This window comes from Elephantulus edwardii, unplaced genomic scaffold, assembly GCF_000299155.1.
Source record: "Elephantulus edwardii isolate Elephantulus edwardi_28Jun2011 unplaced genomic scaffold, EleEdw1.0 scaffold00354, whole genome shotgun sequence".
NCBI classification, from domain to species: domain Eukaryota; kingdom Metazoa; phylum Chordata; class Mammalia; order Macroscelidea; family Macroscelididae; genus Elephantulus; species Elephantulus edwardii.
The window spans coordinates 1942930-1967179 of record NW_006400104.1 but is presented as its reverse complement, the minus strand read 5'-3'; the positions used below and the strand labels follow the sequence as shown (position 1 = coordinate 1967179).

The 24250-nt window shown below is 40.0% G+C and overlaps 1 protein-coding gene across 1 annotated transcript in view; it reads left to right on the top strand.

Annotated features, from left to right (window-relative positions):
• Positions 1 to 6826: 6826 nt before the first annotated feature.
• The window catches only part of SGCD (sarcoglycan, delta (35kDa dystrophin-associated glycoprotein)), a gene marked incomplete at its 5' end in the record, with an annotated part of 155579 nt that continues 138155 nt past the window's right edge, over positions 6827 to 24250 (top strand). Inside the window, one exon of the mRNA XM_006901986.1 lies at positions 6827 to 6899. Coding sequence (XP_006902048.1) covers positions 6827 to 6899 — 73 coding nt within the window. The remainder of the gene's footprint in view (positions 6900 to 24250) is intronic.

Below are 24250 nucleotides of genomic sequence, written 5' to 3'. Positions count from 1 at the left end.
AACAACAACAACAACAACATGCCAGGAAGCTCTGGTGGCCTAGTAGTAAAAACCTGTGCTTCAATTTCAAAGGCACATGGTTTGAATCCATCAGGTGCTCTGCAGGAGATAGAAGGTCAGTCTCCTCCTGTACAATTTACTGCCTCTGAAAATCCACTGGTGGGTCAGCTATGATTAGGTCCTGAGTTGATGGCATACCTCAACAGTTATAACATTTCTTCAACAATACATCCCTTTAATGACCATGTAGAGTAAAGCTGGGAAAATCTGGATACTATATAAGGCAGAAATCTGCAGGGAAGAAAATCCTGAAGCATTTTCCGGTAATAGAACTGGAAAAAAAAGGTGGACTAGTTTCTTACCTGCTTTCACCATTTTCACAGTCTAATGAGCATTACTTCTTGATTGTACTTCAGGTAGTCTGTTACTCATATCTTTTAAAAAGATGAAATTCATCATTCCTTTACAACAAAAACTTCTTGTTTATAAGTTTATCATACTATAATGACTTGTATGTTGTTGCTGTGCTAAGAGTTACACCATCAGGATGTGAAAAAAGAAAACCAAAAAAAAGCAGACAAAATCAGCTGGACCACCTATGGAAGACACATTTTGGTGGAACTTCTAGACTAAGACAAGAAGAAATGGCTGGCAATAAACTATTTGAAAAATTGATCAATGGCAGTTTTATGAGTAGAGAAGTGGGACAATATCCAATAGAGTAATAACAAACTATGAGCTTCTCAAGTTGAAAGACACTAAGATTAAAACTAGGGAACAACTACCTCCTCAGAGTTGAGTCTACCTTAAAGGCATGGATGGACCTTCATTTACTTATGTGGCATGACTCTAGAAGAGAAGAAGAAATAGCTGTGAAGATATTGTAAAGATCCAAAGTACAAAAGTCGTTGTTATGTATCCTTGCATCAGCTTCTACTCATACCCTATAAACAACAGATCTGAACCTCACTTTGTCCTGTGCCATCATCACTATGTCTGATAGACTCGAACCTGTTGTTACAGTCATTGTGTTAACCCCTCTTCTTGAGGATATTCTCTCTTTCTCTGACCCGCCACTTTTCCCAAGCACTGGTACCTCCTGACAACAAGCCCAAAGTTAGGTGGAATGAATTTTTACCATCCTTGTCTATAAGAAGTACCCTGGTTACACGTCTTCCAAAATGGACTTGTTTGTTCTTTTGGTAGTCCTTGAAATAGTGAGTCTCTTCTCTAGCACCATAACTCAAAGGCATCAATTTTTCTTCTGTCTTCTTAATTCAGAGTCTAACTTTCAGATGTATAGGAAGTAATTTAAAATACCATGGCTTGGATCAAGTACATCTAGTCTCTAAATTGACGTTCTTGCTCTTTAGCACTTTGGAGAAGTCCTTGACAGCAAATTTCCCCACAATCCAACACATCTTTTGATTCTTTAATGCTGCTACTATTGGTGTTAATTATAGATCCAAGTGTAATAAATCATTAACACCCTTCAATATTTTTTCCATCTACCAATATTCCATGGACCGCTAGGAGAACAAATAGGTTTGTCCTGGAGAAAGTGAAACTAGGCTGCTCCTTGGAGGCAAGGATTCTGAACCTTCATCTGACATACTTTGGACATGTTGCAAGGAGGCACCAGTCCTTGGAGAGAATTGTCATGCTTGGGAGGGTTGGAGGGACAGTGCAAGAGAGGAAGACCCTCAACAAGATGGATCGACTCAGTGACTGGAGTAACGGGGTCATGTGTGTCAGAGACAGTGAGGTTAGCACAATATAAGGCAGGGTTTAGGGATCTTGTATATTGGGTCACTATGAGTGTCAAGTGACTCAATGGCACATAACAATAACAATCAAGATGTTACAAGGATTTTTATCAACTAAAATTGAATATTTTTAGGCACTTGTATGACTTGTTATCCAAGGAATGGAAATTGAAGATGAATATTTTTTATTCACTATGGAAAAAATATTCCAAGATTCATCCTATAGTGCAACATGGTCAATAATAGGAAAATATCTATACGTCAGTAAGAAAGACCAGCTTATGTGACTATTATTCAAATCTGTGCACTATCCACTAATGCTAATAAATTAGAAATTGATAGTTTTATTGACATCTGAAGTCTGAAATAGGTTAAGCATGCAATCAGAATGCATTGTTAATTACTGTTGACTGGGATGTGAAAGACGGGGTGGGAGGAGTGGGAAATGATCAGCAGTTGGAAAATAAGACCTGTGTGATAGAAATTAGGCCAGATATTATAGAATTTGGAAGATCAGTTATTAATTCTTTAGAAATATCTTTCTTTTAACAACACAACAATGACTGTGCACATAGACCCCCAGAAGAAACACACAGGAATTACACTTACTATGTCTGTCTCAATACCATGTCAGAACAAGATCAAAGGCCAACTGCAGAACGTATCATCAGTTGCTTATGTGTAAGTTCAGGATGAAGGTGAAGAAAATTAAACAAGTCTTTGAAAGCCATGTTATGACCTTAGATATACTTCACTGGAATTTAGAAACGATCCCAAGGATGTTTTGACACATGGAACACTAATGACCATAGACCCGGCAAGTTGTTAGATGACATTAAGGACATCATTAATTTAAAAAATCAGAAGTTCAGGGTTCAGGTTAGAACATACTGGGTATTACTTAAGCTCAATGAATTAGAAAAAATAATTCAGACTTAGAGTTTCAATACTGACGCTTCCACAGGCAAAATATTGACCAATACAGGAAGCAAGAAAAGAAGATTGAAGGATTCACAGTCATTGTACCAAAAATAATTGGTTGACTTTCATCATTTCAAGAGGTAGCATTTCATCAAGAAGGCACTGAAGGAAGAAATCTAAGCTTCACTGAAGGCACTGGTGATAAACAAGGCTCCAAAAATTGAAGGAATATTGGTTAAAATATCTCAACTAATGAACGCAATACCAAGTGTGTCAATTTGTCTATACCAAGACATTTGGAAGACACCAACATGGTCTGCCAACTGAAAGAGATTAATTTACATAACCATCCCAATTAACTATGATCTAGAATGACAAATATTATTAATATCATCCACAAATGAAATTTTATGGAAGGTAATTTACAAATTGATGCAATGGACTATTGACAGAAAACTGTAAGAAATTCAGGCTGGATTTGGAAAAGAACATGGAATCAGAGATGTTATGGCTACTATGTATCCTTGAGTCTGAATCAACTCCTGGCTGACCCTCTACCAGTTTTTCAGAGGCAGGAAATCACATGAGAGGAGATTTTCTCCCAATAAGCAGCTGGTGGATTCAAACTATGTGCCTTAGGGTTAGCAGCACAACGCCATATTACTAAGCCACCAGAATTCTGTTGTTATGTGTTGTCAGGTTGCCTGTAACTCATAGTAAACCTGTGTACAACAGCCCTAAACCCTGCTCTATCCTGTGCCAATTTTATTGTCTCTGACACACCTACCCCCATTACCCCAGTCACTGAGGATCTTTCTCATTGAGGATCTTTCTCTCCTGTGCTTTCACTCCACCTTCCCAAGCATAATGTCCCTTTCCCAGAACTTGTCCCGCCTTGCAACATGTCCAAAGTATGTCAGATTAACTTTCAGAATCCTTGCCTCCAAGCAGCAGCCTGGCTTCACCTTCTATAGGACGAACTTGTTTGTTCTCCTCGTATGTTCAATACTCTTCTCCATCACTGCTACTTAAAGGCATCAATTCTCCTTCTATCATCCCTAGTCATTGTCCAGCTCTCTGATACATAGCAAGTGATTACAAAGACCATGGCCTGTATCAGGCACACTTTAGTCTTCAGACTGACATCATTGCTCTTCAGTACTTTGGAGAGGTCTCTAACAACAGAATTTCCCAGTGCAATTCATCTTTTAATTTTCTGGCTGCTGGTACCAAGAATGTTGATTGTAGAGCCAAGCAAACTGAACTGAAGCTCTTAACAATCTCATTCTCTTCACCACCCATCATGATGCTGCCATTTGGCCCAGTAGTGAGAATATTTGTTTTGTTGATGTTGAGCTTCAATTCATATTGAAGACTGCAGTCCTTGACCTTCTTCAGCAAGTGCTTCAGGTTCTCCTCATTTTCAGCAAGCAGAGTTGTATCATCTGCATAATGCAGATTGTTGGTGAGTCTTCCTCCAATCCTAATGCCACATTTTTCCTCATAGAGCCCAACCTCCCAGATAATCTGTTCTGCATATAGATTGAAAAGATAAGGAGATAGGACACATCCTTAGTGTACACCCTTCCCAATTTTGAGCCATGCAATGTTTCATTGCTCTGTTCTGATGACTGCCTCCTGGTCCAAGTATAGGTTTCACATAAGCACAATCAAATGTTCTAGGGTTTCCATTCTTCTCAGAGTCAGCTACAGTTTGTTGTGATCTACACAGTCAAATGGCTTTGCACAGTCAATGAAACACAGACATTCCTCTGGTACTCTCTGCTTATAGCCAAGATACATCTGACATTAGCTATAATATCCCTAATACCACAGCCTCTTCTACACCCAGCCTGGACTTCAGGCAGTTCTCTGTTGATGTGCTGTTCCAGTCTCTAGAATGAGAAATATCTTTTTTTCTTATAGCTAGATTTTGTCTGAAAATAGAGAATAACAGATGCATATTTACCTGTGTTTTATTGACTATGAAAAGACATTATTATGTGGATTATAACAAATCATGCATTTTTTTTAAAAATTCAAGAATCCAGTATATTAATTGTGTTCTTTCAGGAACTATTTACAGACCAAGAGCCAGTTGTTCAAACAAGAGGATGTTGTATGATTTTAAATGAGGAATAATATTTGCAAGGGTCATCTATTTTCACTAGTCTAATCTGCATGCTGAGTAAACAATCGTAGAAACAGGATTATATGAAGAAGAGTGTGACATCAGAATTGAAGGAAGGCTGCTTAAAACAACCTGTAAATGCAAATGGCATAATCATGTTTACTGAAAGCCAAAAGAGTTGGAAGCATTTCCTGATGAAAATCAAAGACCTGCAACCTTCAATATGGATTGCAGCCCAATATAAAGAAAACAAAAATCTTCACAACTGTGGAAGTATGTAACAAGATCATAAAAAGAGAAAACATTGGAATTATCAAATAATTTGTTTTAGTTCCACCATCAAGTTCTATGGAAGCAGTCAACAAATCATATGATGCATTGCATTGTAAAATTGCTGTAAAAGACCTCTTGTAAGTATTAAGATATAAAGCTGTCACTTTAAAGATGGAAGTGTTTCTGATTCCAATCATATTTTCAATCACCTCATGACCCCATGATAAGGACTTGTACCGCCACCTTGACAGCATCCACCAGCTCCTCAGGAGAAAGATGAGCATTCTCCTTTGGAAACCCACTGGAGGGTCAGCTATGAGTCAGTTCCAACTCAATGTCAAATAAAAGCAACAGCATATACATGCGAAAAGATAGATAATAGATAAGGAAGATCAAAAAGAAGTGATGCCTCAATTATGATACTGGAAAGCACATCAAATGTGAGAATAGTGAATGAATCTGCTTTGAAGATTGTCTAAGTTCTCTGTAGACATGAGGATGGTGAAACGCGCATGCTGGACATGTTGACAGCAGGGTTATGTAGAGGGTCAGTGAAAAAGAGGAAAACTCTCAAGGAGATTAACACAGTGGCTGCAAGAGCAGGCTCAACTGCAGCAATGCCTGAAGATGGTGCAGGACCAGACTATGTTTTGTTCTGTTGTGTGTAGGGTCTCTATAAGTCAGAACCAACTTAGTTGGTTTTCCTATAATCATCTCTATACAATGATAAATCGGTATTATCCTATAGGTGACACATAGACAATTCTTAGCCCTTTTAACAATGTGAGTGGAAATTCCTGCATGCATGAATGCATGATAATATCCCATCCCTCCTTACAACATGAATGGATAAACACCAAATAAACATCTTTACTTCAAATTGCAGGATACTGTCTTGACTATATTTAATTGGAAAACTAATATCTGATGCAATTGTGTGTAATAAACTGAGGTTTAAATGATTTGGAAACACTTTGAAGTGGACAAATCGGATAATAATTTTTATGACTAGAAAGGCTCAGGTGTTGTTGACAGGTTGCAAAGATAAAAGCTTAAAGCCAGGAGTTAAACACCTAGATTGGGTGAGGAATCAATGCTAATACAAGTGTAAAACTGCTGAACCTCAAAAGATTTCTCATGATTTTCTGTTTTGTTGAAGATAACAGAAGTGAACATTATTTGCTGGAAAACTTTTGCTAAATTGTCCTTAGGCAAACAGCTTACAGTGTTCTAACCCTTGTTTAGATTCACATGGGTTTTATAATTTGTGCCCTGCATTACATGGATAATGTCTTGACTGCTGTTTTTCCAAACATTTCCAGTTGAGTGACTATTAATAGTTTATGAGAGATAAAAGTCAGACCATGCCACTGCTAGGCACCTTAAAAAATAAAAAGAAAGAAAGAAAAAGAAAAAAATCCATGAGGAGATTTGCCTCTTGGCCTTACTCTGATCTCAGTAAGAACACTTTCTGAAGAAGTTCCTTTAAAAAAAAAAAAGACAAGATGTTCTTTGTGTTTGTTTTTTCTTTTGTTTTTGTTTTTTAAAGGTCTTTTGCATGAGTTGATTCAATGTTCTTCTATCAAGAAGCCCTAAAGCCAGTGGCAAAATATGTGTGAATTGGGTTGTGAAAAGATTCCCTCCTCTTAGCTCCAATCAGTGTGCTGATTGTGCCCCCAAGTGACATGTCCAACATCTCCAACTTGTGTTTGCTTTTTTCCTTTTGTTCTTGCAGGAGCAGAGGGCACAGTGTTCCCTAAATCTATAGAAACACCCAATGTCAGGGCAGATCCCTTCAAGGAACTAAGGTAAATTTTCGATTTGGGTTTGCATTGATTGGTGGCTTTTCTCTTTTCTGTGTGCAATGGGCTGATGCTTCGTTTTAAATTGACAGCATGAATATGTCACCATATAAATGCCTAGTTATGGTGGGGAGTGGGGCTGAAAATAAGCTACAGCCAAGAGAACATTTTCTGTGATATCTTAAGACCCAAAGGCTGAAGAAGAGATAGTCTGGTATTGTGAGATAGAGAATTCATTGATTTGCACTAGTTATTTCTTGTAATGTTTTGTGGTATCAAAAACTCACCCCATAGAAACAAGAGGGGTGTACTGCTAGACCTACCTTCCCTGGAAAAGGGATTCTTTATATGGGTGTTCACCTTTGGCTCTCTAGAAATACATGGCGTTAGCATATGACAGCAACACTATGGAAAGCAAAAAAGAACCATGATAAACAGGCAGTTAGATACATATTCAATATCCAGTTCCCTTCATTGCCATCAAGTTGCTTTAAACTTACAGCTTCCTTTATAGGACAGGATGTATGGATTCTGTAGATTTCTCAAGACTAATCTTTATGGAAGCAGGTTATCAAATCTTGGAGTGGTTGCTAGATTCAAATCATCAACTTTTTAATCAGAAACCAAAGGTTTACTCATTTGCCACAAGACAACTCAGATCTATATCTACGCATCTCTATCTCTATAGAGATATATAGGTGCATGTGTATGGATGGGCAGATGGATGGGTTGTGAGAGAAAGAAACAGAAGCATACCTAATTTTATTATCCTTCATGGTTAAGATTTATGGCAACCTTGTATCAGACAAGTTTTGTGGTATTATTTTTCCTCCAGCAGGTGCTTAGTTCATCTTTGTATCATATATTGATAATATTTCAAGCTTTTTCTGAATACTATGACACAGTTAATAGGCTACAGGGTATCTTAAGCAAAACTTTCACATGCACTGCTGTCTTAGCCTGGGTTCCCTAGATAAGTAGAATGTGCATGTGTGTATGTGCATGTATTGATTTAGAGGAACTGGTTCATGCCTGCCTTTGTAGAAGAAGCTGATGAGCCCCAGGCCCATGAGTCAGACCTCAAGAGAGAGGCCTCCATGGAGATTTGACCCATTTAAAGTTTGTAAGAGCTAGCTTTAGAGGCTGATAAATCCAAGGTCAGTAAGTAAGGCAGGTCACTGGTTCAGCTGTGGAGGTTATGAGCCAGAAGCTGGATCAAGCAAAAAAGCTCCTTAGCTTTGCTAAAGGGTCCTCTGGTTGTGTACTCCATAGAGAGTTTGACTGCTTAACCCAGCAGCCATGCCTCATTGGCAGCTCACATCCACCCATAGGTCCTCAGGAGAGAGATGGACTGTCTCTTTCCATGCAGTTTGCAGCCTTGGAAAGCAAGCCGCTGGAGGAAAAGCTGAGTCAGATCGATGCCACAGCAATGAAGGGAGCATTATTAGAGTCTTCACATGCATTCAATACATGCCACCCCCTGAGGAGACCTCCTCTACATCAGATCAGGCTGGACATATAATGACAGAGCTCCCTTTAATCTGCTGCATTCACATCATTGGGTTAGGATTTAACCCACCTGGATAATTGAGTTATACTAAGAAACATCATCGTGCGACCACACAATATTACCTTCACAACTCAAAACCCAACGTTGCCAAGTGGAAAGTGACTGATAGCTAACCCTCTAGAGGGTTTTCAGAGACTGGCGTGGGAAGAGATAATCCATCTTTCTGCCTCAGAGCCGCTGGTGGATTCGTACTGCCTGTCTTTGGATTACAGTGCAATTCCCTCTCCACTGGCAATCAAAGAACATCATGTGACTCTCTTTGTAATGGTATCCACTTGCTGTGGTAAGAAACCAAACTTATAGTATCTCTCAGGTATGCCTATAACAGCTTTAAGACCATTCTAGCCATCAAAGAACTGTCTTCACCCTCCAAAAGGGAAACACACAAAAAAATGGTATGTATGCTGATGCCAGTATACTGAATTTTACTGATGTGGTAACACCAATGAAAAAAATTCAGTGAATACTGGCTTTCTTCACTTTCTGTAGTGTTGTGTTGTTGTTATTGTTGGTTTTTTCTAAAACCAGTCATAAATTATCACATGACCGTAAATAACATGAATGACTACTTCATAATAGGTATCAACCACAGGCAAATGTGTTTGCGTTGCACAAGTCGTATCTACTCTTTCAGGATGCAGTTCCAAGAGCTATGATTTGCTAAAGCAGCAGCAGCCATGTTAGAGCTTATGTTTCCCTAAAGAGAAAAGTGTTCTCAGTAAGTGGAAAATATATCACCTCATTACGAAACCTATATCCTTCATGCGAAGCCTATGAATTTTTATAAATGTACAGAATTAAATTGGGTCAGAGGAAGAAGATAATTGGTGGGAAATGAGTAGCTTTACATAGCAAAATGCCATCTACAGAGGCTGTATTTTAAGATTATACACTGCCCTGCAAGTTGTACTGCTATAAACATTTTCAGTGTGGCTTCCACAAGCCAGCAGTCACCCGAGTCTTTGCTAACGAGATCCTATGTTTTCTATTATGTGCTAAAGCAGAATCTTGGCGGGGGGTGGACCAACAAAAACAAAAAAAAACGCCCATGAGAGAACCATGTATTTTAGGATTCCAGGAAAGCTCATTCTCCAAGTGCAGTTACCTTGCCTGTGATGTTAAGACTGCCTCCAAGACAAGCTAATAGGAGGTCTGCCTCCTTTTCTTTACAGAGTCCCCCTTAGGGGCCTGTTTCTTATAGAACCAGTCAGTAATTAGTGCTGATTGACCCAGAAAGGGTGCCTGCTTGTAAGAGCCTCAACTTTAAAACCAGTACAGATTTGTTTTCCTATAGAACAGACTCCTCCCTTACATGGAATACTTGAGAAAAAGGAAACAATTCAGTCCAACCTGACTTTAGCAGATAATCTTTTGTAGTTTAAAAGCTAGCAAACTAACTGAAATGTACTCCCCATATCTCAGCCCACTTTAGAGATAAATGCTAATAAACATAGAAGTGAGTACTAGCTCCATTTGCTTATAAAGTGTTAGGGAGTTATAATCCCCTGGACACAACCTACGATCCCTGGTAGCACTGAGACAAAAGCCTGCTGCTAACTGAAAGCTCAACAGCTTGAACCCACCAGCCTTCCCATAGGATATGGTGGTGTCCTTTATGTGCTATCAAGTTGACTATGATTCATAGCGGCCCTATGCTCATATATCTCTGAATCCTGCTCTATCCTGAGCCAATCTCACTGTCTCTCACACACCTATCCTCATTACTCCAGTTATTTTGTCAATCCATCTCATCCAGAGTTGTCTTCTCCTGCACTGTCCCTCAACCCTTTTCAAGAATGGTATCCTTCTCCAATGACTGACATACATCCTCCCCTGGCTACATGCCCAAAGTATGTGAGACAGTCTCAAAATCCTTGCCTCCAAGGAGTAGCTTGGTTTCACCCTCTTCAGGACAGACCTGTTAGTTAGTTAGTTGGGAAAAAAAATAACAGTAGCCTGCTTCCCTGATAAAACCTCTTTATGATAAAACCGTGTCCAATAGGATCTCTGTGAATCAGAATCAATATATAGGCAATGGAGTTTCATATTTTTTCCCCCTTTGATTTTCTTTTGGGGTGGAGTACATAAGCTATGGAAACCCTGAAACTCTGAAACTTGCTTTGAAAATTTTAAACCTCAAAAATTCACAGCTACATTTCCTAAAGGCAGTGCATTGAAATGAAAACATTAGATACTCACTGCATTTTTATCACTTATTCTAAAGTTATGAACATTTCCAATGATGCTAAAAATAAATTTTTATAGGAAGCATAAAAGTATTTTAATATGTAACTCTAAAACTTTTATTTTATTTGGCCCTGTTTTTCAAATCTTTCTGACACTTGAGAGCCTGGACTGATTTAGGGGCTTAGAATATGATCATTTAACTCCTTCACTTCTTGAGATTTTTTTTCTCCTCCTTTTTTTAAAAATAACACTTTGTGGAGAGTCTCTGACCAATTGAAAGATAATCAAATGTGTTTGCTGTATTAAGCCAGGCCAGTGTCACTGAGAATATTTCCCATTTGTATCTTAATGGTGCTGTATGTTTCTCTGCACTGCTGATTAGTATTGATCTTGGCTATTGAGTAATTGGGAAAAGACCTTGGTGACTAAAGCATTCTGGCCTCTGTTTTTCTTGCTAGATCGATCTTGTTTGGTGACAGAAGTGCTAGTGTGTTTCTAGCAGGGGAGTAGAGTAACTAAGAGAAGTTGTGGGCTGGTAGCAGTGGATAGAGATGAGTGAACCGTGTAGGTGAAGAATAAGAGGTCCACCAGAGGCTGTACCGCAATGGAGGAGGAAGAGCATTGTGCTGGGAGCAAGGCACCTACTTCAAGCCCAGTCTTTGGTCTAAAGCCACTGTGTCAATAATCTGGCAGCTCTGCTATTTGTAAAGTTTAGATTAACAGAGGAGCTGCAAAATTCAGAGAGTGTTTCTATGTACTTTACACCTAATGTTCTCTAATGATCTTCCTTTCTGTTGCTGAGTCAGAACTGACTCATAGCTAAACCTCCAGCAGGTTTTCAGAGGCTGTAAACGGCATGAAGAGAAGATTGCCCATCTTTCTCCTATCTCTAATGCTAGCACAAGTTCAAAACTTCACTACCTTTGAGTTTATCCCAACAGGAATGACACACCATTGAGTTTGTGAGGCTAAAAATTGTAATGCAAGGAGACTGCCCATCTCCTTCCTTAGAAATGCTGGTAGGTTCTAATTACTAGAGATGTGCAGCATTTTGGCTAACAGCACAGCTTCCTGTGGACGATGTCCCCAGAGCTCCCCTATCAGCATACTGTTGTTGTTATGTGTCTTTGAGTCGGAACTAACTCACAGCTGACCATCTAGCAGGTTTTCGGAGGTTGTAAATCACAGAAGAGGAGGTGGTCCATCTTTCTTCCATGGAACCCTTGGTAGATTTGAATAGCCTGCCTTTGTGTTGCTGTATAACTCTACCACTAGGCCACCAGGGCTCCCTGTGTACATACCAGTGGTGTATTTATCAAAACTTGTTTTTGTGTACTATCAAGTCAGAAATGACCCATAGCTGACCCTCTGGTGGGTTTTCAGAGGCATTTAATCACACAGGAAGAGAGTGCCCATCCTCCTCCCATGGAGCAGCTGGTGACTTGAACCGTGTGCCTTCTGGATTGCAGTACAGCTTCTTGCCATTAGGCCACCAGTGCTCTTGTCAAAACTAAGATGTTGTAATTCAATTTCATACTGTTTTTTTGTAAGATTTGTTTTGAAGAAATGTTTTTGTTCGTAAGCTACCATAGAGTAGGCCTCCTAATTCATGCCAATCCCAAGCACAGTGGATTCAGACCTCTGTGATCATTGGATCGTTCTGACCATGAGGTTACAGGCTAAGTTTCAGAACCAGGTCATCTGACCTTTCTTCCTAGTCTACCTGTGCCTGGAATCATAGTAACATATAAGCCTCCCCTGAGAGGCAGCTTGTAGTATCAACTAGACACTAAACCTGGATATACAGGACAAAGCAGAGTTTAGAGCTGTTGTACATATGGTCGCTATGAGTCGCAAAGTGACTCGACAGCACGTAACGACAACATATGTTGTTATAGTTGTAGATGCTGTGGAGTTTAGTGAGTACGATTCATAGTGATCTAGGAATAAGTGATCTAAACATTGTCCTGTCCTGTGCTGTCCTCATAATCTGTGACACACTCTGTACCATTGCTGAGGTCACTGTGTCAACCCACGTAGTTAAGGGTTTTCCTCTCTTTTGCTGGCCCTCCACCTTACCAAGTATGATGTTCCTCTCCAAGGGATAACCTCTCCTAGCAACATGCTCAAAGTATGTGAGAGACAAAGCTTCATCATCTTTGTATCCAAGTAACACTTTAGCTGCACCGTCTCCAGGATATACTTGTTCTTTTGGCAGTCCATGGGATCTTCAGCACTCTTCACCAACACCACAGTTAAGAGGCATCAATTCTTTTCTCCTTCTTAGTCATTGTCCAGCTCTTAGATGCATAGCAAGAGACTGAGACCATGGCCTGAATCAGGCACACCTGTCTTCAAACTGACATCATTACCCATCAATAATTTGGAGAAGTTCTTAATGACGGACTTTCCCAGTGAAATACATCTACTAGTCTCCTAACTGCTCGTGCCAGTTATACTGATTGGACTTTAACAGAAAAATTGATTGTTGAGTGGTGAAGGGGAAGAAGTTCAGAATTGCCTCCCACTTACAATCAGCTCCTACTTGGCCCTTAAATGTTATGTAAGTTTGCCTTCAAATAATAAAGATCGAGGCGAGCCTTATTGGAAACAAATTCTCCAACATGATCATTTTCACTTGGTGCCCATGCAACTTAAACCACTGAAAAGACGTCATGCCTCTCCATGCAATAAAGTAAGGCTTATAGACAAACCATATGCACCTGTTCACTCTACCTACAAATTGAATTTAAAGGTCCACTTAGGAAAAAAATCATGTCTATAACCTGGGAACTGTATATAAGGGATATTAAAATTCCTTCAGCAATAGAATTGAAATATTTATGTTTTTTGTTGTTTGCATATTTTCTTTTGCACATTCTCTACCCAGATTTGGTTGGTAGTCTTATTAGATCTATACACAGATTCTGGTTTCACTTGAAAGCCTATCAGTCTTCGGTCTTTTAGTCAAGATTTTCTGGAGATGGAGCTATCATAAGTTAAATGGTACAAACAGCATTACCAGAGTTGTGTAGTAGGTTTGGGGATGTGAGAGTGTGAGATCTTATACATCATTTTTTAATCTAGCTCCTTGAAGAATGAGCTTAGTAAAATTGTTGTTTTCACATGTTCAGTCTTCCTATCCATGAAAAGAAAATATTTTCCCATTTAATTAGATCTCCTAGTATTTCTTCTCCTATTATTTTGGGGGGCTCTGGTGGCCTAGTGGTAAGAAGCTGTGCTGCAATTCCAAATGCACACAGTTTAAATCCACCAGCTGCTCCACAAGAGAAGGATTGTCAATCTCTTTTTGTGTGATTTTTTTGCCTCTGAAAACCCCGTAGAAGGTAACTTCTGAGTGGCTTCCTACTCAGCAGCATACAACAACAATATGCATAGACTGATTTTTTTTTAAAATTCCCATTGTGTTAGTTCTAACTTGTGGTGGCATCATAAATTATAAAGTAGAATTACTTGGCAGGGTTTTCTTGACTACAATCATTATGGGCTCAGATTGCCAGACTTTTCTTCCACACTACAGCTGGGTGCCCAACCTTCTGGCTCTTTGATTAGGAGTCCAGTGTAAAGCATTTGCACCAAATGAAAGAGCAAAATTACAATACTCCCTCACTTATGTAAATAATGAAAGGTGAGCATGCTGCATCCATTTTAAATATCTTAAACCATGCAGTGTTTCTTTGCTCTGTTCTGAGGACTGCTCCTTGGTCCAAGTATAGGTTTCATATAAGCACAATCAATGTTCTGAGATTCCCATTTTCCTCAAGGCTAGCCACTACTTATTGTGATCCACAAAGTCAAATGCCTTTGAAAAGTCAATGAAACACAGATAGACATTCTTCTGGTACTCTCTGCCAAGATCTATTTGACCTTGGCAATAATATTCCTAGTGCCACAACCTCTTCTGAACCCAGCCTGTATTTCTGGTAGTTCTCTGTCAATGTACTACTTAAGTTTTTTCTGGATACTCTTCACCAGGATTTTGCTATTGTGTGATATTAATGATATTGTTCAACAATTTCCACACTCTGTTGAGTCACATTTTTTTAAATGGGAATAAATATGGGTCTCTTTCAGTCAGTTGGGCGGTAGTTTTCCTCCAGATTTCTTGTCACAACTTGGTGAGCACATGCAGGGCAGTATCTGTTTGCTAAAGTACATCAATTGGTATTCCATCAAATCCTGGGGCTTTATTTTTTGCCAAGTCCTTCAAACAAGCCTTCACTTCCTCCTTCATCACTTTTGCCTCTTGCTCATATGTTGTTTCTTGAAATTCTTCTGTGTCAGCCAATTCTTTTTGGTACAATGACTCTGTATACTCCTTTCATCTTCTTGTACTGCTTCCTGAATCATGCAATATCCTGACCCTAGCATTCTTAAACATTGCAACTTGTGACTTGAATGTATTCTCAAGTTCTTTCAGGAAAGGGGTTCATCAGGGATGCATCCTGTCCCCAAAGCTTTTCAATCTGTATGCAGAATAGATCATTCAGGAGGCAGGGCTTCATGAAGAGGAGTGTGGCATCAAGATTGGAGGAAGAGTCATTAACAACCTACAGTATGAAGATGACACAGTCTTACTTGCTAAAATTGAAGAAGACCTGAAGCAGTTGCTGTAAAAGGTCAAGGACTATAGTCTTCAATATGGATTGAAGCTCAACCTCAAGAGCAAGATTCTCACCACTGGGCCAACTGGCAGCACCATAATAGATGGAGAAGAGGGTGAAGTTGTTAGCAATTATAGCTTGCTTGGCTCTACAATCAACACTCTTAATACCAGCAGTCAGGAAATCAAAAGACGAACTGCATTGGGAAAATCTGCTGTCATGGACCTCTCCAGAGTGCTGAAGAGGAACAATATCAATCTAGATATAAAAGTGTGCTTAATCCGGGCCATGGTCTTCTCAACTGCTTGTTATGCTTCAGAGAGTTGAACAGTGACTAAGGATGACTGAGGAATAGGTTCCTTTGAGTTGTGGTGCTGGAGAAGAGTCTTGAACATACCATGGACTGTCAAGAAAACAAACTGATGTGTCTTAGGGTGAAACCCAAGTCTTTCCTTGCAGGCTAGGATTTTGAAACTCTGCCTCACATACTTTGAGCATGTGACCAGGAGAGATCAGTCCTTGGAGGAGGACATCATGCTCAGAAGGGTGGACTAACAGTGCAGGAGAAGAAGACCCCGGATGAGATGGATTGATGCAGTGGCTGGGTCAAGGAGGGTTGTTATGTAAGATTTAATGAGACTGGCTCAGGACAGGGAAGGGTTCAGAGTTGCTCTACATAGGTTAGGTATGCATCATGGGTGACTCCATGGCACATAACAACAACAACATACTATGACAGGTTTGGAAGCAGGAGTGGCATCCACTTCCTAAACAACATGCCTCCGGAAACTATGAGCTTTGATAAATGTCAGTAGTTGTAGAGGGGCTTCAGGCCTTTTGTTCATATGGTCATTATAAGTCATACTTGACTGGAAGGTCATCAACAACAACAGCATCAAGCTTAGGATAATGCAGTCTCTAACTTTCAATATTTGTTGGCATTAGTTGGTTTTTGAATGAGAATAAAATTGAGGCCTCTGGCATTTTCCCTTGAAAGATCTCAGAGAAAGGAGGGGGAGCTTCTTGTCTGCTGGAGTTTTGGTTCACTGCTTTGCTGTCAGAGTTACTATAGTTACTATATTTGCAGTCTTGCTTAAGATGTTTGTAAATAATCCAGGGTTGAGCTCAAAATCACAAAAGAGGGTTGCTTCTCTACAGACAAATAGCAGAGTGTTACAAAGGTCCCAGTCAAACATCCTTCCCAGCCAGTGTTTATTGATTTTACCCCTTGAGGGTGATTCTGAAATAATGATATGTTGCTCTAGATTCAAGACTATACTTGAACACACACAGGGCACTCCACATACCCTTTGGAGAAAAGAGAAACCACCGTTGAATAGAAATTGGATTTTAATAAATTCATGATCTTAAAATGTGAATATATTAAATGATCATTCCCCCCCCTTTTCTTTTCTTCCTGTCTGTGAAAACAAATGGAAAAACCCCTGATCTCAGGCTGTTCATGATCTGAGACAAGAAATAGGCCATTCAGTTTTGCATATGTATTTTCTGTAAGAACAGAGGCTGCCTTTGAATGCCTACCTTGCTCAAATGGTTTCTTTCAACTCTGAAGTTTCCATGTAGGATTCTGCTCCTACAAGAATGGAAATAGACTGTGAAATCTTACTTCCAGACTTCTGCCAACCAGGGTGCTCATTAGAGGCTAGGATGGTAGAATTTCACATACTTTGAGGATCTTGTTGGAGGAGGGCAGTCCTTTGAAAAAGACTTTATGCTTGGGATGGTAGAGGGCTATCAAAAGAAAGGAAGACCCTTACTGAGATAGGTTTACACAGTGATTGTAACAATGGGCTCGAACATGTCAGAGATTATTAGAATGGAACAAAATAGGGCAAGATTCTGACCAATTGTTTTAGGGTCTCTACAAGTTGATAGTACCTAACAAGGACAAGACTTGAAAAAAGGGCAAAGATTGTATGGACCTCTCTATATTATGAGGATGAATGTGGCATCAGGATTGGAAGAAGACTCATCAACAACTTACATTACGAAGATGACACAACCTTGCTTGCTGAAACTGAAGAAGATCTGAAGCACTTGCTGCAAAAGATCAAGGACTTTAGTCTTCAATATGGATTGAAGCTCAACATCAAGAAGACAAAGATTCTTACCTCTGGGCCAAATGGCAGCACCATGATGGATGGAGAAGAGATTTAGGTTGTTAACACTTACAGCTTGCTTGGCTTCACAATAAACTTGACACCAGCAGCCAAGAAATCAAAAGATTAATTGCATTAGGTAAATCTGCTGTCAGGTACTTCCAAAGTCCTGAAAAGCAACCATGTTAGTCTAGAGACTAAGGTATACCTGATACAGGTCATGGTCTTCACAATTACTTGTTATGCATCAAAGAGCTAGATAATGACTAAGGATGATAGAAGAAGAATTGATGCCTTTTGAGTTGTGGTGCTGGAGGAAAACAAACAGATCTGTTTTGGAGAGGATAAAACCAATTTTCTCTTTGAAGGCTAGGTTTTTGAAGCTCTGTCAAACATACAATATACATAAATAATTATGGCACTACAGAGAGCCCTGGTAGCGTAACAGTAAGCAGTTGTGCTACCAGTGCAAAGGTATGTGGTTTGAATCTACCAGCTGCACTGTAGGAGAAAGATGACAGTCAATTCCCTTGTGATTTGTTGTTGTTATGTATCATCAAGCCATCTGTGACCCATATTGACCCTGTCCTGAGCCAGTCTCACCATTACCCCAATTAATGTATCAGTCCATCTCATCCAGTATCTTCCTCTCCTGTGCTGTCCCTCTACCTTTCCGAGAATTATGATCTTCTCCAAGGACTGGTCTTTCGTGGCCACATTCCCAAAATATGTGAGGTGGAGCTTCAAAATCCTAGCCTCCAAGGTTGAACTTGGTTTCACACTCTCCAAGACAGACGTATTTGTTTTGCTGGCAGTCCATAGAATGTTCAAGACACGATTCAAATGCAACACAATTCAAAGGCATTGATTCTTCTTCAGTCATCATTAGTCTTTGCACAGGCCTCTGACTCATAGCAAGTAATTGCAAAGTTTGTGGCCTGGATTAGGGACACCTTAGTCTCTAGAGAGACATCTTTTCAGCACTCTGGAGAAGTCAGTGACAGCAGATTTTCCCAATTCAATTCGTCTTTTGATTTCCAGGCTGCTGGTGTTAAGAGTGTTGACTGTTTAGCCCAGCAAGGTGTAACTCTTAACAACCGCAATCTTCTCTATTATGGTGCTGCCATTTGGTCCAGTGATGAGAATCTTTGTCTTCTTGCTGTTGAGCTTCAATCTGTATTGAAGACTTGATCTTCTGCAGCAAGTACTTAAGATCTTCAGCAAGCAAGGTTGTGTCATTTGCATAACATAGGTTGTTGATGAGTCTTCTTCCAATCCTGATGCCACCTTCCTCCTCAGAAAGCCATGCTTCCTGAATGATCTGTTCTGCAAATAGATTGAAAAGTTTGGATACAGCATGTATCCCTGACACAATCCTTTCCTGATTTTGAACCATGCAGTGTTTCCTCCTGTTCTAAGGACTGCTTCCTGGTCCAAGTATAGGTTTCACATATGAACAATCAAGTGTTCTGGGATTCCCATTTTCCTCAAAGTTAGCCATTATTTGTTGTGATCCATACAGTCAAATGCCTTTGGGTAGTCAATGAAACACACATTCTTGTGGTATTCTTTGCTTTCTGCCAAGATCCATATGAAATTGGCAAGAATGTCTCTAGTAACATGACCTCTTCTATACCCAGCTGTGATTTACTGCCTCTGAAAACCTGCTAGAGGGTCAGCTCTGGGTTGGATCCACTTTGATGGTACACAACAACAATACACATATTGCTAATTCAGCTCCTCTATCATCCAAGTAGAGATTGTCTCATGCCAAATCTCCATCAGGTTTCTGATCTGTAAATATTAAAAGTTGGATTTGAACTGCCAGCCATTCCTAGCAGTTTAGGACATAATGCACTACAAGTGAAAGGTCTCTAGGAATTTTGATGGTCTGTGGAGAGTTGTGCTCCAAATAAAAATGCTGCAAGTTCAGTGGTTTGAATCCACCAACTATGCTGTAGGACAGGAATGAGTGGTCTCCTTCATTAAAATTTATCACCTTCTAAGACACTGAAACCAAATAGAAGATCACTATGAATCAGCACTGAGATATATAGCATTGGGAAAGTGTGCAGTCAAGGATGTCTCTAAATGACTGAGGAACATTGTCAGTTGTAACACTAAGGTGCACCTGATTCAGACCACTATTTTTTTCAATCACTTGCTGTGCATGTGATAGCTGGACAGTGAATAAGGATGACAGAAAAATTGATGCCTTTGAGCTGTTATGTTGGAGAAAAATACTGAATATCCCATGGACTGCCAAAAGAAGAAACAGATGTGGAGCAAGTACAATCAGCGTGCTCCTTGGAGGCAAAGATGGTGAAGCTTCATCTCACATACTTCGGACATGTTGCTCAGAGATGCTATCCCTTAGAAAGGAACATCAGGCTTAGAAAGGTGGAAATTTGGAGAAAGAAAGGAAGATACTCAACAAAATGGATTTACACAGTGACTGCAGCAGTTGGCTCAAGTATCTCAGAAATTATGAGGATGGCATAGGATAGGACAGGGTCCAGATCTGTTGTTTTAGGGTTACTGTGAGTCATACTTGATTCTGTGGCATCTAACAACAACATGAATCAGCACCAAGCTGACAGGAGTAGGTCTGAGTTTTGAAAGACTCAGAATGACTGTATTTTTGTCTTTTAAACCTCTTTGACCAGTAAAAACTTTTCCTTTAAATCATGATAACTACTTGTGGGGTTTTTTAGTTATTAAGAAAAGAAAAGAAATTGTTGTAATACCATTTACTATTAAGCATATTTCACATAAAATTAAGACTTCCAATGAATAGAAGCAAGTGATTGAGTAAAACCTTTTCTCATCGCATGCTCTATAGTGTTAGACTAGAAGTCACAAAGATCTGAAAGTCACAGAGTAGGGCATAACGAGGCCAACTTCATTATAATCTTATAGCCCTTTAGGAAATAAGGCTTAGTCTGTTTTTGCACCCCTTTCACGCAAGGCCAGTCAAGTCATACATATATATCTTTTCTCTCTCATTTCTCCCTTTCTCCTGAATTCCAACATGTTGTCTTCTTTTTTTCCCCTGTTAGTATCTGTGCTATAGTCTTAATTTGTCCATAGATATCCATTTTCCTTTTATAGCCAAGCCTTCATCTAAATTAACTCTTTTCACTATTGTTCTTCTTTGTATATAGACCGAGAAATAGAAGAGACAGACAAGAAATGACAGTTCAGTGTTTGAAATCTTTTCATCTTCCCTACTTGTTTTATTATCAAAAGTTATTATTTTATAAGTATTGTATTATATTTTGCAGATATTAATCTTTATCAACCAGGTGGATTGACACAGTGACTGCTGTAATGGGCTCCTGTGTGTCAGGAAATGTGAGGACGGTGCAGGATAGAACAGGGTTCAGATCTTTTGTTTGTAGGTTTGCCATGAGTTGCACTCATGAGATGTACAATACCTAACAATAACAACAACTATACTAATCTTTGTTCATTGAAATTCTGTCATTAGAATCCAGAGAAGGTGAAACAGCAGATACTAACTGCATAGGAGGAAAAAATTGCCCAAGACATGGGTAGTTTCCTAAACAAGCAAAAAGAAGTAGAAATCCCAGCTCCTCTGAGCGCTACTAAGTTATGGAAAGAAAAAGATAGAAAAGGTAGAGAGAGTCTGTGGTGAAATACATATTCTGATTTCTCTGGATCAGAGAGGAAAGGAACTCATTAGATTGATTTTAAAGAAAGTATAGACCAAAGTGTCTTGCAAACTTTCATTTGGTTCTCTGAGAGGGGTCCACGTTGCAGGTATTTTCCAAAACTGGGCTTCATAGCAGCTCTGCGGGCCTAGTGGGTAAGGTGTGTTGCACTGCTTACCCAGAAAATGGCAGTTCTAATCTAACTGTTATCTCTCAGGAGAAAGATGGGTAATCTCCTCCTCTGTGATTTTCAGGCTCTGAAAACCCACTGGAAGGTCAGCTCCGAGTCAGCTCTGACTCTATGGCAGTGAGTTTATAGAAGGAAAAGTCCTTGAGTTAACACTGTTGAACATTCTTCAGCGTCTTTGAAGAACAAGGGGAATGTAGGTTTCACATAGTGCTGTATTGAGTGAGGAATGCAGATGAGTTCCTAATTATGTAAGGTGGAGTGTTATACAGGAGCTTCCCCAGAGTAGGGTCAAGTACCCAGACTGTTACATGATGTGAAAGACAAGCCCAGAACTCAGCAGTTTGACCTGAGATTCAGTGGACAGGGAGTGTTCTCAGAGAGAATTGAATAGAGACACTGACTGGTTGCAAACAAGGCTTCCAACAAGATTGTACCGAAGATTATGCTGGAACCTGAACTCTTTATCCCTGACTCTGACACTGCTAGGTTAACAAATCTCCTCTTTCATACCTCCATATAATATCTTGAAGAGTGAGAAGAGAAGGAAAAACCAAATATTCATCCTAAGCTTTATCCTTAACTGTTGGGTGTGAGATGGTGAGCAGAATAGATTCAATTGAGTCTTTCCCAACAACAACAAAAATTACATTTCCTTTGCATGTGTTAACCACGGTGTCTCTATCAGCAAGTCTGCAACACAGGTATTATGCTAGTCCCAGTGTAGCTTACATAATTTCACCAAGCTGGAAAATATAGAAATCTTCCTTTTGTATCACTGTTGTTGTTGTTGTTGTTATGTGCCATCAAGTCACTTGCGATTCATAGCAACCATATGTATAAGAGCTCTAAACTCTGTTTTATTCTGTGCCAACTTAGCCATCTCAAATGCACTCATTCCCACCACTCCAATCACAGAATCGATCCATCTCATCAAAAGTCTTCCTCTCCTGCGCCGTCCCTCCACTCTGCCAAACATGATGTTCCTCTCCAAGGACCAGTCCCTCCTTGCAGCATGCCCAAAGTATGTCAGATGAAGCTTCAGAATCCTTGACTACAAGGAGCATTCCAGCTTTACTTTCTCTAGGACAAACCTGTTTGTTCTCCTAGCAGTCCATTATATATTCAACACTGTTCTCCAGCACCACAGCTCAAAGGCATCAATACTCTTTCTATCATCCCTATTCACTGTCCAACTCTCTGACACATAGCACATAATTGCAAAGGCTATAGTACGGATCAGGTGCACCTTAGTCTCTAGCCGGACGTCATTGCTCTTCAGTACTCTTGAGAGGTCCCTAACAGCTGATTTTCCCAATGCAATTCGTCTCTTGATTTCCTGGCTGTTACCAAGAGTGTTGACTGTGGAGCCAAGTAAACTAAAACTGTTAACTATCTCAATCTCTTCACCATCCATACTGATGCTGCCACTTGGCCCTGTGGTTAGAATCTTTGTTTTCTTGATGTTGAGCTTCAATCCATATAGGAGGCTGCAGTCCTTGACATTCTGTAGCAAGCGCTTCAGGTCCTCCTCAGTTCAAGCAAGCAGGGTTGTGTCATCTGCATAATGCAGGTTGTTGATGACTCTTCCACAAATCCTGATGCCTCATTCCTCTTTGTACAGCCCAGTGTCTCGGATGATCTGTTCTGCATACAGATTGAAAAGGTATGGAGACAGAATACGTCCTTGATGGACCCCCTTCTTGATTTTGAACCATATAGTGTCTCCTTGCTCTGTTCTGACGACTGCCTCTTGGTCCAAGTATAGATTTTGCATTAGCACAATCAAATGTTCTGGGATTCCCATTCTTCTCAGAGTCAGCCACAGCTTATTGTGATCCACACAGTCAAAAGACTTTGGATAGTCAATGAAGCACAGATAGACATTCTTCTGGTATTCTTTGCTTTCTGCTTATATCCATCTAACTTTAACTATAATATCCCTAGTACCACGACCTCTTCTAAATCCAGCCTACACATCTGGCAGTTCTCTGCTGACATACTTCTCCAAATGTTTTTGGATAATTTTCAGCAAAATCTTGCTTGCATGTGATATTAATGATATTGTTCGATGATTCCCGTACTCTGTTGGGTCACCTTACTTTGGAATGGAAACAAATATCAATCTTTTCCAGTCAGTTGGCCAGCTGGCTGTCCTCCAGATTTCTTGGCACAACTTAGTGAGTACATCCAGGGCAGTGTCTGTCTGTTGAAATATGTCAATTGGTATGCCATCAATTAGGCTCTTGCTCATATGTTATTTCCTTAAATTCTTCTATGTCAGCCAATTCCTTCTGATACAGTGACTATGTGTATTCCTTCCATCTTCTCTGGATACTTCCTGGATCATTTAACATTCTACCTAAAGTGTCCTTAAATATTCTGCTACTTTAGCTTAAGAAAGAATGAGCGTTTTGTATCACTATTGTTGTTGTTGTTGTTATGTGCCGTCGAGTCGTTTGCTACTCATAGCGACCCTATGTACAGCAGCCCTAAAGCCTGCTCTATCCTGTGCCAATCGCATTGCCTCTGACACACCCATCCCAATTACCCCAGTCACTGAATCAATCCACCTCATAGAGGGGCTTCCCATCCTGCACTGTCCCTCTACCCTACCAAGCGTGATGTCCCTCTCCAAAGACCTGTCTCTCCTTACAGCATGTCCGAAGTATGTCAGACAGAGCCCCAGAATCCTTGCCTCCAAGGAGTAGCCTGGTTTAACCCTCTCTAGGATGAATCTGTTTGTTTTCCTGTCAGTCCATTGTACATTCAATACTCTTCTCCAGCACCACAGCTCAAAGGCATCAATTCTCCTTCTATCCTCCCTAATCATTGTCCAACTCTCTGATGCTTAACAAGTGATTGCAAAGACCATGGCCTGTATCAGGCAGACCTTAGTCTCCAGAGAGACACCATTGCTCTTAAGTACTTTAGAGAAGTCCCTAACAGCAGACTTTCCCATTGCAATACTTTTTTAATTTCCTGGCTGCTGGT